Source organism: Gadus macrocephalus, chromosome 8 (assembly GCF_031168955.1).
Source record: "Gadus macrocephalus chromosome 8, ASM3116895v1".
NCBI classification, from domain to species: Eukaryota; Metazoa; Chordata; class Actinopteri; order Gadiformes; family Gadidae; genus Gadus; species Gadus macrocephalus.
The window spans coordinates 18,045,335-18,057,381 of record NC_082389.1 but is presented as its reverse complement, the minus strand read 5'-3'; the positions used below and the strand labels follow the sequence as shown (position 1 = coordinate 18,057,381).

Below are 12,047 nucleotides of genomic sequence, written 5' to 3'. Positions count from 1 at the left end.
AACCCAGCCGGTACCTGGCGTGGGGGGGTCTTGGTGAGCTGCAGGGTCTTGAGGGGCTGGACCTCCGGGGTGCTGCCGGTGCTGCTGGCCGAGGAGCCCGACACGCCGGCCTGGACGGTGGACACTGCCCGGGCCTGCTCCGGGGGGACATACCTGGACCCCCAGGGAAGGAGGAACCGTCTCATGTTAACATTAGAACGGATGGCTGTTGGTTGTTATTGTTATCACATGTTTTATACATACATTATTATAGATATGCATATATGTGTATTTTGTTTCCAATACAATTAAGCAGTCAATTAACAGTTGGTTCCTGGCAAAGATCCGGCTTTTTGTGCCATCTTTGAGCAACATGTTTGACATCGACTAAACACGAAGACAAGTAACAACAAGAACGTCTGTGACTGTCCTGAAACAAGAGTGAAATCAGATTACCATCTTTTCTTCTCATATTTCTCCTGAAGGAATTCTTTCACTTTTTGCGGTTCCCGGAAGTCAGGAACAACTGAGGTCCTGTCGTCATAGAGACCCAACCAGATGTGTTTACAGACCTGGCGGGGGAGGTCGGCGGGATGGGGTGGGGGGGCAGGGAAGAGGAATGTTAAGGGAGTCGGAGAGAGTAGGGGGAGAGAGAGGTTCGACATGAGGGAGGGGGAGGGGGTGACAAGGCGTGCGTAAATTTGTGTGTGTGTGTGTGTGTGTGTGTGTGTGTGTGTGTGTGTGTGTGTGTGTGTGTGTGTGTGTGTGTGTGTGTGTGTGTGTGTGTGTGTGTGTGTGTGTGTGTGTGTGTGGGGGGGCAGGGTGGAGAGGAATGCAAATAAAGTTGTCTGAGCGAAGCCCAGTGATTTGCCAATAAAGTACTCGTTCTAGCCCATAACGGATAGACATCTGAGAGGATACATGCATGCGGAACACACAGAGCCTTTTTCTAAATGTGTGTGCTGCGTGGATACCGATAAGGAAACACATACCTCATTGGTGTGTTTCTGTAGGAACTCGATCTCATGCTGTGTGAATGTGGTCATAGAGATGGACTTTACTCTGTGTGGGGGATTCAGCCCTCGCCTGTGTGTGAGGAGGCAGAAAGGGGAGAGGTTCGCAGCAGAGAGCAAGATGCAACAAAAAACACACCAAAATATACCAAAACAACAACCAAAGCTAAAAATGAATGTAGCGTGGGGTATGAATCACCACATTACGCTTGTTTTTATCATCTGTCAATAATAAAAACAGATTAAATGGATTCACCCAAGTGTGGCCTGGGTTTGAGTAGGCTATAGTGTATAGAGTCTGAAGAGACAAATTTATTCCATGTGGGCAATTGACCACCGATACGGTAAAAATCCAAACCAAAGTTGACAATTGTTTCCAAAGCGAGTTTCGCTGTGGTTTCCGAGACTAACAGCGATGCAGAAAACACCCGCCCCATGTTTTATTGTATACTAAAGGTGTGTTCGGACGTCCGAGGCACTTCTGCCTCCGACTTTATGTTTTATAATGCTAGTCACATATTTGAGTAAGCAGCAAACATCTTTTAAACTGCACTGCTGACATGATGTTGGGCAGCCAAGATGAGGACCAACATGAACTTACGATATCCCCTATTCTCACCTCAACATCGACCACCCACCGAGCGGTCAGAAAAACAACATCTGTCAATCAAACACAAACAATGATGCGACCTATCCAGGTCGAAGCCATGGGAACCCTTCTCCTGAAGACGGATAGTCCCAGGTTAAGACAAGTGTTGCTCGGTTCTGGTCCTAGCAGGCTGGCTAACGGTACCGCAAGGGGGTCCCACCCTACACAACTAACGCCTTCAACATCAAAACAGTCACACACTGCATCGTTAACAACAACAACAACAACAACAACAACAACAACACAACGAGACAACCGCACTTACAAGACCCCAGAGCAAGTGGTACAGACGAACGAGCCCACGGTCATGTTGGCGTAGGTCGGGCCGCGTTGGTCGCAGTCGAAGCATCTCCGATTCGGGGGAAGGCTGGTCATCTCCCGGAGCATCTTCAGATGTGTGTCCTCCTGTTTTCGTTTCGCACTCGTCGCCATGACCCACTACTACTACTGCTTCACTGCTACTGTCAGCTGGAGGAATCAAGGTGAGGTCACGTGGGTGAGGGGATGGGGGGACTGTCTACCGGGGAGACGTACCGCGACGGCGGCGGCCAGACACCTTGCCGAGAGGTCTAGTTTGGGGGAGACAGTTGGCTGACTGATGAATGACTTCTTCCGAGTGGGAAAGAGGAGGAATACATAACTTCATGCACACAGTCGCCACCTATTGGATTGGAATGCTGCAAGTGTAAGAATGTTAATCTCCTGTCTTATAATTACATGATAACTTAGGTATATACTGTATATAGAGTTTATGTCGAACTACAAAAAACAGTAAATGATGCATTCCCGATCATAAAATCTAAACAGAAAATACAGACAAGAAATCCAACCAAATATTTGTTTATTTGCAAAAATCTTGACAACTGCACATGATCGTTGACTCAAAATTGAAACATAATAAATAAATAAATAAATGTATGATGGTAGCTAATTAGTTCTCCATCTCCCGCCTTGACACCCTGACGTACTTAACATTCAAGGCTTTGGTCCCCGCCTTGGCTCCCGTCACCCAGCAGGTGTCTGCTGAATGTCCTTGTGATGAAACATACCCTGTCTCCAGAGGCATCAATAGCAGGGATCACACACTGGTCTCTTTCATAGCCCTCCCTAGCGCTGGGTGATGGTGGTCCGTGGGTCTAGCGAACCCCGAGAACATCTTTTATGTGCTTCATTGACAGGCGTGTGTTGGAGTGACTTCCCTGTCGCGGTGGACGCAGCCTCGGAGACCACTGCTGGGAGGACCAGTGTGCTGTCTCTTGTGGGAGGACTGGTAAACATGAATCAGTAGATTTAAAGAAAATATGGCAAGGTCTTGGGGTCCTCATCCAACCCCGGCCGAGACGCAACGGAATGCTTTCTGCTAGGACTTGTTAGGTTTTTTTTACTTGCTTTGCTGGGAACAGCCTCGGCACCATCCATCTGCTAGGAGAAGAGATGAAGAAAGACACCCAATCATTACCTTTTATTTATTCAAGTTTGAGCAAGTTTAAGTTTCTATTAGCAGGGCTGTTTCTGTCCATCTGGAGGTCCCAAGCCACCACTAATACTAACTAACTTTTGTTTAGTTAGTTCATTTAATAAGAATGATAGATAATGGCTTAAATCTATTGAGAGTAGTGTTTAGTACGCTCTGGCCCGGATGACCGTGATGATTCATTGGGCGTCACCTGTTTCCTCTTCCTGGTGACTCTGAAGAAGTCCTCCATGCGCATCTGTCTGCTGGGGCCGCTCTTCCCCTCCTCCCTTTCTTTCCGCTTTTTCTCCCGTGCCTCACGGAATTTAACCATTCGCCCGCGGATCCTGGGCTCTCTGAGGCCCCGCACACGCACACACACACACACACACACACACAAAAAGAAAGAAAAAAATAATATGTCTTGGCCTGTGTGTGTATTTCTCATTTAAATTGGCCTGCATTTTGTGTTTCAGTGGAAGCTTTACATTTTTAGTTGTTTAGTTGCAGGCAAAAAATGTTTACTTCTTCTTTAAAGTTTCTACTTGGTTGTAATAATGGATCCATTTGAACGATCAACTACAATTTTAAATAAAAAAAACAACAAGATTGCGCAGCTTTTTTCGATTGCCATTTCAATGTTGATTGTATGCCTGAATTAATCCTAGCCTCACTGTTAACCGCTTGAGAGAAAAGCGTTAAATGACTGGAGGAAAATGATGGAGGAAAATGTAAGGGTAACTATGTTGAATGTATGAGCAGAGTATGGGTCGTCACTTACAAGGTCTATATATATAAATATAAATATGTATATATATACTAGCTCTATATAAGGTGAGACTGAAGCCCACCTCCACATGAGCCTACCCACTTGACATGATGTGTGGTGCAGAGGAGCTGCACCAGGCCCTCCTCATCCGGCTCCGTCCACACCAGCTCCTGGGCTACGGTGTGGGCCCCCTCCAGGAACAACTTCCGGGCTTCTTGGTACTGCCAGAAATGAGGAACAGGATGTGTCTGCAGTGAGGCAATAAGAAGAAAAAGGTTGGTTGGTTTCACACATTCTCTGATTTCATTACAATGCTGAAGTTAGTGAATAATACAAGATGTCCTTTATAATCGCAGACAGTATATTACAGTTTAGAGATGGCGCAATTTGATTGGTTTGCTATCTCGGGATATTGGGCAATATCCCATGATAGAGATCTCAAACTCGGGATATTGCGTGACGGTCGTCTCGTCACGCTAATGAAAACAAATAAGCCGCTAATAAAAACAAATAAATCCCGGCAAAAAGTGTTATCTTGTTTATTTTCGGAGTGTTGACATGTAGTATATACTAAAACAATTATTCACCTCAGGCTCCGTGAATAGTCGGTAATAGCCCCCAAGACCGAAGGACTATTCCATTAGCTTTCGGCATATACCGGTAATTGTTAAATATTATAGTATAATACAGTGAGAAATAACAGATATGACAGTAAAAGTTTTCAAACCTCAAAAGGAGATACTAAAATGATTATATATACATATATTTATATAGAGGGGGAAGATGTCAAGGGTTCATAAGGTGTCCTATCCCGCACCTTTCTGTTGATATTCAGAACCACTTGCTCTATGGTGTGATGTTCCTGGATCAGCTTCAGGGCTCTCTTGGGGCCTAAACCCACTATCTTGTCGCAATAGTCACAGCCCAGCAGAATACACAGGTCCACAAACTGGTAGAGAGGAAGGCCATGGGAAGTATAGTTGTACAATTACAAAGGAAATTATTTCCAACAGATGTTGTCGCAACACATATATTACCCATGTGTCAGGTGGAAGCGATGTGTGAATTAATGTTATTAAAAGTGACCTTACCTCCTCCTGGCTTAATTTCAGCTTTTCAAGGATCTTGGGTAAGGAATATTCGATAACCTCACTGGAATAAAGTAGATTTTCGAATTTTATAGATCATCTATTAGCAATCTTTTATCAAATTTAGAAAAGTTGTTTTACATTTCAGTCATCTTCTTCTTCCCTCATTAATTTCTGAAGAACCATTTTGAAAAGTGGAAATCAATAAAAAAAAACAAGGTTTCTACTTTCATCAACATTTGACTAAAGAATCCAAGAATCCAGAAACAGCACTGTAAAGAGTACAGCTCTAACCTGTCCTTCTTTGCGTTCAGTTGACGAATGAGGAGGCCTGCTCCAAAGGGCAGGGTGTCCATGTCCTCTGACGCCACCGCGTCCGCAGTACCTTCACTCACGAGGCGTGCACACAGAGCCTCCCCATCCCCCGGGGCCTGGAGCACAATGAGATGCATCCAAATATTGTCCTGCCTCTGCTAGAATAGGTCTGTTCTGGGGAATTGGCTCGAGTTAAAGCATTTAGTAATAGGACATCTTGTTGCTGAAAGCCTACCTGAAGGATTGGTACACCTAGAAGCTTCAAGAGCTGAAGACATTCCTTGGTCTGTGATGATGCTAAAAAAAAATAGACAATAAAACGTGTCACTGATACTTTCAGGACTATTTAATACGGGGAAACAAGTTGTGAAGTGAAGCTGAGTAGTGAATGGACGGTACAATACTAAAATGCATGTTAAAGGTTTGGTCCTACCAGCACCAGAGCGGTTTGGGGAGCTCCATCCAGCGGTCTCTGCTCTCCTCTCCAGCTGTAAGGAGTCACAGGGGGCTGTTGGTCTTCAAGACGTCATTGGTACTTATATTCTAAACAGACTCACAAATAACGATAGCAACATAATTTCACGTTGGCATATCACGTATTCTTATTTATTCAGACGAGAGACATCTATGAAACGCACATCTTGATGCAAACCGCTGTCCACACTTACCACAGCCAGCTTCTCCCCAGGGGGCTTGCCGTCAAACACAAACACGGGCTTGATGTCATGTTCTAGGAAGGTGAGCGTGCGGAAGAAGATACCTGTCATAGGACTGAAGACACCGAATAAAACAGGTATCAGATACCTGCCCAATTAATATGGTAAAACCAGGAGCGCCCAAAATTGATAATTTATCCAATACCTTCACCTTAGAAAGTTGAGTTTAGGTACAGCAGTCCGGAACTGGTTCATAATAATAGAAGTATCCAGCGCAATCACCTTCCCTGATGAATGAGAGAAGACACACAGATACACAAAATATTCATGGTGTGATCTCCTTGTTTTTGTGCATCTTGTATGTGAGCATTAGCGAAGTTACTTTCAGAATTACAAAGGGGTATGCTAACTAGGATTAGCCACCAATAGAATACTACGAAAACCGAGTTATAATGTATTACCTGTGTAGTCACTTATATCTTTATAAGAGATCGCATCAGGTGCTGCGATGCGAATCAGATCGGCCAGTTTTGTGATCCCCATTGTTATGACATAGGAATAGTTTCCTTTAGCTGGCGCTACCTCAACAGTAGGACTAGTGTTTTGGCTGTAACACGGATGGACCAATAGGGGCAGTATTGGTCAGTGGTGTACAATCAAAGACACATCATCAACATCTTTCATTTATCATGTACACTGAAGTATTAAGAAATAATACATATTTGCATTAAGACAAAGAATGAATGTCTAACATCACAGTATAGGTACATCATCACAGACGCAATATTCATTCAGCAAGTAGCATTTTTGTTGTGAAAGCCCGTTGGGATTTCTCACTAAATGCCCATGGACATGGTTCACATTGATCTTTCATCCAGAATGAAATATATATTTTTTTATATACACATAATTACTTTATATACACAGACATCAAGTACACATATTTATAGCAATCTAGTTATTTCCAGCATACAATGTGGAATCAATGGAAAAAACTTTCATGCATTTACTCTTTTTGGTCATCAACATCCATTGCCAGAAACCATTGCCAACTAAATTAAAATACATGACCATTATCCTTCATCATTTGACTCAAGATAATAAATGGTATCAAAATGTTGAACTAAACTACTGTGTATTTGCAATTGCTACAATGCTCCATAAACACTATAAAACTCAAGTGTTGCAACAATACTCATAAATATTGTAAATAAATATTATACACACAGTTGTACATTATTTTGGGTAAGACGCAATGATTATTTAGGGAAATTATTATGGCCTCTCTAGATTTTGTCATGTTATGACACTTAAGAGCAAAACAACATTCAATCAAACTACTGAACCACAACCCATAACAAGATAACCTGATAACCTGATAACCAGTCTAGCATTACTTTCCCAAACCAATTGTCTCACTCTATTGCTTCTCCTTTTATAAGTCCCCCCACCCATTTGTAAACTATCACCCATGGGCAGTGTTTGTAGGATTATAACCATTGAGAGGACTAACATGGCGGTTGTTTCTTGGTTCACATTGTGACCATGCAAGGGAGAGGACTAGAAAATGGAAGGAAGAATTTGATCCGACCACCGCCGTTTGGGAAAGTCAATGGCCAGTGGTCCGTTGTGGGTGGTTGTTAGCGACGGAACCAGGTCCAGGTGTTGACCAGCCAGAAGGCCACGGTGGCAGAGTACAGAATCATCTCTCTCCTGGAGCGCTCCTTGTTCTCCTCCTCCAGCAGCTGCAGACGGCGGTTCAGCTTCACAATCTGAAAGAACCGTTCACTAGATCAGGGATCGTTAACCTTCACTCTCAGAAGAGCCATTTCTGGTCCCTCCCACCAAATAAATATATCTTGAGCCACAAAACCTATTCGACCCCTAAAATGAAGATAACACAGCATCTAACTTTTGTACCTAGTTATACTAGATATAAAAGAACCAATAGCCTATAGTTGGTTGCATTTATGAAATGTATTGTTGTAGAACAAAATATTAAAACACTTTATTTTGCTATTTCAGTGTCACAGTAACACCTTGATCTCCAAAATGAGAGGTGTTCCCTTTGAGATAAAAGATAAAAAGTTGTTATTATTAAAAGAAAAAATAGTAATCAGAGCTACATGGAGCGGGGGGGTAGAGGGGCCATATTCGGCTCCAGAGCCGCAGGTTGCTGACCCCTCACTAGATAGATCAAATACTATCAGCACTCCAAGAGGCATTCTTACACCGCTCGTATCCATCTGTACGTTCCGGCTTATTTTTGAGTTGGTTTACCTCCTAGTGGTAATGTAGTGTCGGTTAGTTACCTGACGTCGCAGGGAGGACGCGTCCACCAAACTGGACTCCTCAGCTGCTAAATCAAGGGTCATTTCCATCTGGGTCCTGTGGACAACAGTTTGTTGGGCATTATTAAGCTAGATATTAACCCCAGCCATTTTTAAAAGGGCCCCTATTTTACCATCAGGTTTAAGTCTGATTAGGGTCCACCTAGACATGTGATGGCTAGATAAGCCCACCAGTTGCTACACTCCACTGGGTAGGCTGGTTCACTGATCTATCCTTCATACATCTAGGGGGACAGTCCCGCTTGTGATGTCAACAAGTCGCATGGCAGATTTTCCGATGGCTTGTAATGGCTAATAACAATCAAATCCATTGTTAGAAAAAGGGGCCTTTTAAATATTAAGCGGTCAATCATATATCATATTTGTTTTTGCTGCCACCTTGTGGATTTGTAGTTAATATTATCAGAAGGAATGGAAACGGGTGTAATATACATGTATATGAGCACAGCTTAATACAGTTGTATGAGCATGTTGGCGTATGTGACTTTACTCTTGGTTTGCCGACCCCTTTAAAGCTAAGAAAACCAGTCAGTCCAGACGTTGAATGTTAAGACATTATGATAAGGTGACCAACTGGTACGGGTTTCTTAATGATTTATACAGGTTTCCATAGGAAGCACAGCAGAATATATTTCAAGTGTTTTCTCTGCAAGTACATTGACTTGCTTCTGATGAGTTGAGACGTATTTACAGAATAAAACAAACTAAGGTAACCACAAGATAATGTCCAGAATGGTGCGAAAGTTATGCAGCTTCACGAGAAATAGATAGAAATATCATTGATTATATATTAGTAGAATCTTAAGGGTTTGACTGGTAACGATTGTCAGAGCCAGGTTCAACAACTATGGAGTGTTGGTTGTGCACATATTACAATGACTACCATATAGTATAGGGATAAACTCATTAACTCCAGTTCCGGTTGGAGGCTATCTTTCTCATCCTGTTGTGCTGAGAATTATTGCCATTTCAATTAAGTGATAACATCATAATAGGGTGTCACAACAGTACTGAAATAAAGCCAAATATATGACAAGATACTAATGAATTAAGTACCGGGGACAGGGAATTGTAGTTGGCAGGGTGTTCTGACTCCAAGCCAGGAGGGTTGGGGTTCAATCCTAATGTCCCCCAAAGCCTAAATGTAGGCATCCTCGAGCTAGATACCCTAATCCACAGCTTTCTCCTTAATAAACAAGTCTGAATCCTCTGTTGGTCATTTTAGATAAAAGGGACTTAAAGCCGTCATTCACATTTTCCCACACCGACGGCAGAGTCGACCAGGCAGGGCGACAGCCAGTCAGGGTTAGGCGTCTCGGTCAGGGACACCTGGTAATCAGCTAGGAGGAGCCGGGGATCAAACTAGCAACCTTCCGGTTACCAGTCGACCCCGCTCAACCTCCTGAGCTACTGCCTTAAGACGCCAAACAATGTGGACCCTAACCCAGACGGGAGTCCCCCCGCCACACATCCCCAGAGGAGAGGGAGAGGCGTCACCTGCGAGGGCCGTCCTCCAGGAGCTCCAGGACCTGCTGGTAGGCCCGGCGCGTGGTGGACTGGATGTAGCAGAGCACGCCCCCCGCTGTGTACAGGCTGATGTTGGCGTCCTCCGGGGAACAGAGAGGGGGGCACGCCCGGAACGGCGGGGGGGCGGCCGAGGGGGACGGGGACACACTGGTGGGGGTAGGAAGGGAAGGGGGATGGAGAGGAAGGAGATGTGAACGATGTGAGAGTGAAAGATTGAATAAGTGTCGGGAATGTCTTTCAGATAAATCCATAAATGAGTTACCACAGCTCAAAGAAAAAGAGTGAAAAGACACCAAAAACTGCTTCACAAATTACAAAAGAACAAGTCAACGATTATCGAGATAAACACGTATTAGCTTTCTGTCGATTCAACCATCGATTGAGCGACTCATGTCCTGTGGTTTCTGTGCGAGTGAGCCAGCAGCACCCACCTCATGTCCCCTCGGCCGGTGTGGCTGACATGCCGAGGGGCCAGGTTCTCGCTCACGCTCCGTTCCCGTCGAGACCGTGAATGAGAGCGCACCTGAGGATTCAGAACCACCACGGATTACTACGTCGTTTAGGTTGAAGCTGAAGCTGGTCGATTCCAAGAAACATTGTGGGTTTAACTGGTGTGGAATAAAATAAATCATACGCGACGCAACAATACTCAGTGATGCGTTCTGATCACACAACCACCCATTAGCATTCATTTATCATAGAAATGTAAGCAATGACACATCGTATGAATAAGAGCAGATGAAATACAACACAAGGGACCGAATTAGGATGAATCCTGATGGGTGTGTGCCTACCCCCTGGCTGACGTGGGACTGGGGCGATGGGGTCTGCTCCGTCTCCAGGGAGTCCAGGGGCTGCTCAGAGAGGGTGAGGGTCCGTGGGGGGGCCTTCATGTCCAGAAGGTCCATGGGAGGTCCAGTGGTTTGGATCAGGTCCAGGTCGTGGGGTCGGGAGAACCGAGGGTCATCTTCATCTCCTGAAGAGTTGAAGAGATGATGGTGATGGGCATTTGATCCAACAGAAACATTTCCAAAGACAAATCCCCTTCTGCCGCATGTCAGATGAAATGAACTTCCTTTAAACAAGTTTTAGATGATTTGCAAAATATGAAATCCATACCATTATTTGAAAACAGATGAGCTGATTGCTGAAGTTACCCGTAAGCCAACAAAACTATTAAGATTCACTACACTGTACCTCATCGAACAATTCACTCACTCATTTGTCTGGTTCAGTTTTTCCGTCTCCAATTCCTTTCCATCGCTACCAATGATTCATTGTCTTGTTGTTGTATTGATAATAGTCATATAGTCAATGATACACATCACAGCAAAGACCAAGATAGACAGAAATAAAAATAATCAAGTCGCCATGCCTACCCGCTATGATGATCCTCTCGGGTACTTGCATGAGCGTGGTGGGGAAGGGGAAGAGGTGATGGACAGGCAGCCCCCCGGAGTGAGCGTCCGGGGCCACCTTGAGGGTCTCTGGGATTCTCATGCGCTGGTTGATGCCCTCTGTGTACTCCAGATCATAGTGGATGCGGTTCATCTCGGTCTCCTCCGCAGAGGGTGAGGTATAGGTTTGCCCACTCATACAGTCTACAGACATCAAGGAAAAGGAAGCTAATACAACATGGGCCAATAGTGTGTAATGAGAGCCATTTTTACGTTACATTACATATATTTTTTTTTTTACAGTGTATGATCTTTCACCCTTTATTGCATTTCACAAATTGTCGGTGGTCTGAAATTAATAATAATATATTGGACCTAATTTCGTTTTGTTGAGGATTTTAGAAAAAGAAAAAAAGGACACCGAGGGAACCGCAGCCCATAAATAACAACCCAATATCTATGGGATTTGAGACAAAGTCTGATAATTTAGTTATAAAGACTCATTGACAATGTTTAATTGGGTTGTCATTCTACCACAGAAGATAGACAATTGTGTTAAAAGGCTAAACGATGCCAACTCTAGTGTCTATTCTCGGCCGTGAGGAGCGTCACGGACGCGACCTGCGTTGGAGATACCGCTTGAGGCTAGCTGGCTAGTGCGGGCATATCCGCATAAAACGGCTTCATTCGGCCTGTTGTGCTGCCAAACTTACCGTTTGGGAGTCTGCAATGTTCAGTTCATACGATCAACAGACAGGGACTGGAGGGCATATGAGATAAACAGACAGAGCCACGACGAGCGAGGCAGAAGGCGGCTACAGGGCAGTGTTGCCAGATTGGGCTAGATATC

At 44.3% G+C, this 12,047-nt stretch overlaps 3 protein-coding genes across 4 annotated transcripts; all 3 read right to left on the bottom strand.

The window, feature by feature from the left end:
- Positions 1–5: 5 nt before the first annotated feature.
- LOC132463238 (arf-GAP domain and FG repeat-containing protein 1-like) lies at positions 6–2,261 on the bottom strand (the record flags this gene model as incomplete). Its single annotated transcript, XM_060059258.1, has 4 exons — positions 1,907–2,261; positions 972–1,065; positions 436–551; positions 6–153 (listed from the first exon to the last, which is right to left on the bottom strand). Coding segments are annotated over exons 1-4 (525 nt in total), but the record flags the coding sequence as incomplete, so codon positions are not given.
- A 200-nt stretch (positions 2,262–2,461) lies between these two features.
- On the bottom strand, positions 2,462–6,571 carry zgc:110269 (probable flap endonuclease 1 homolog). Of its 2 annotated transcripts, none has more exons than XM_060059694.1 (11): positions 6,384–6,571; positions 6,134–6,209; positions 5,935–6,037; positions 5,700–5,754; positions 5,502–5,563; positions 5,246–5,382; positions 4,955–5,015; positions 4,681–4,812; positions 3,966–4,111; positions 3,309–3,450; positions 2,462–3,060 (listed from the first exon to the last, which is right to left on the bottom strand). In XM_060059694.1, exons 1-11 carry the CDS (start codon positions 6,463–6,465, stop codon positions 2,932–2,934), a joined length of 1,125 nt encoding a protein of 374 aa, XP_059915677.1. In that variant the 5' UTR covers positions 6,466–6,571; the 3' UTR covers positions 2,462–2,931. The 2 variants fall into 2 exon arrangements, with proteins under 2 accessions (XP_059915677.1, XP_059915676.1); XM_060059693.1 differs by having other exon boundaries at positions 2,463–3,063; positions 6,384–6,568.
- Positions 6,572–6,592: 21 nt separating this feature from the next.
- On the bottom strand, positions 6,593–12,045 carry LOC132463478 (mitochondrial fission factor homolog A-like). Its single transcript, XM_060059695.1, has 7 exons — positions 11,911–12,045; positions 11,180–11,401; positions 10,595–10,776; positions 10,232–10,323; positions 9,771–9,947; positions 8,235–8,310; positions 6,593–7,694 (listed from the first exon to the last, which is right to left on the bottom strand). The coding sequence occupies exons 2-7, from the start codon at positions 11,394–11,396 to the stop codon at positions 7,563–7,565; spliced, it is 876 nt and encodes a 291-aa protein (XP_059915678.1). The 5' UTR covers positions 11,397–11,401; positions 11,911–12,045; the 3' UTR covers positions 6,593–7,562.
- Positions 12,046–12,047: the final 2 nt, after the last annotated feature.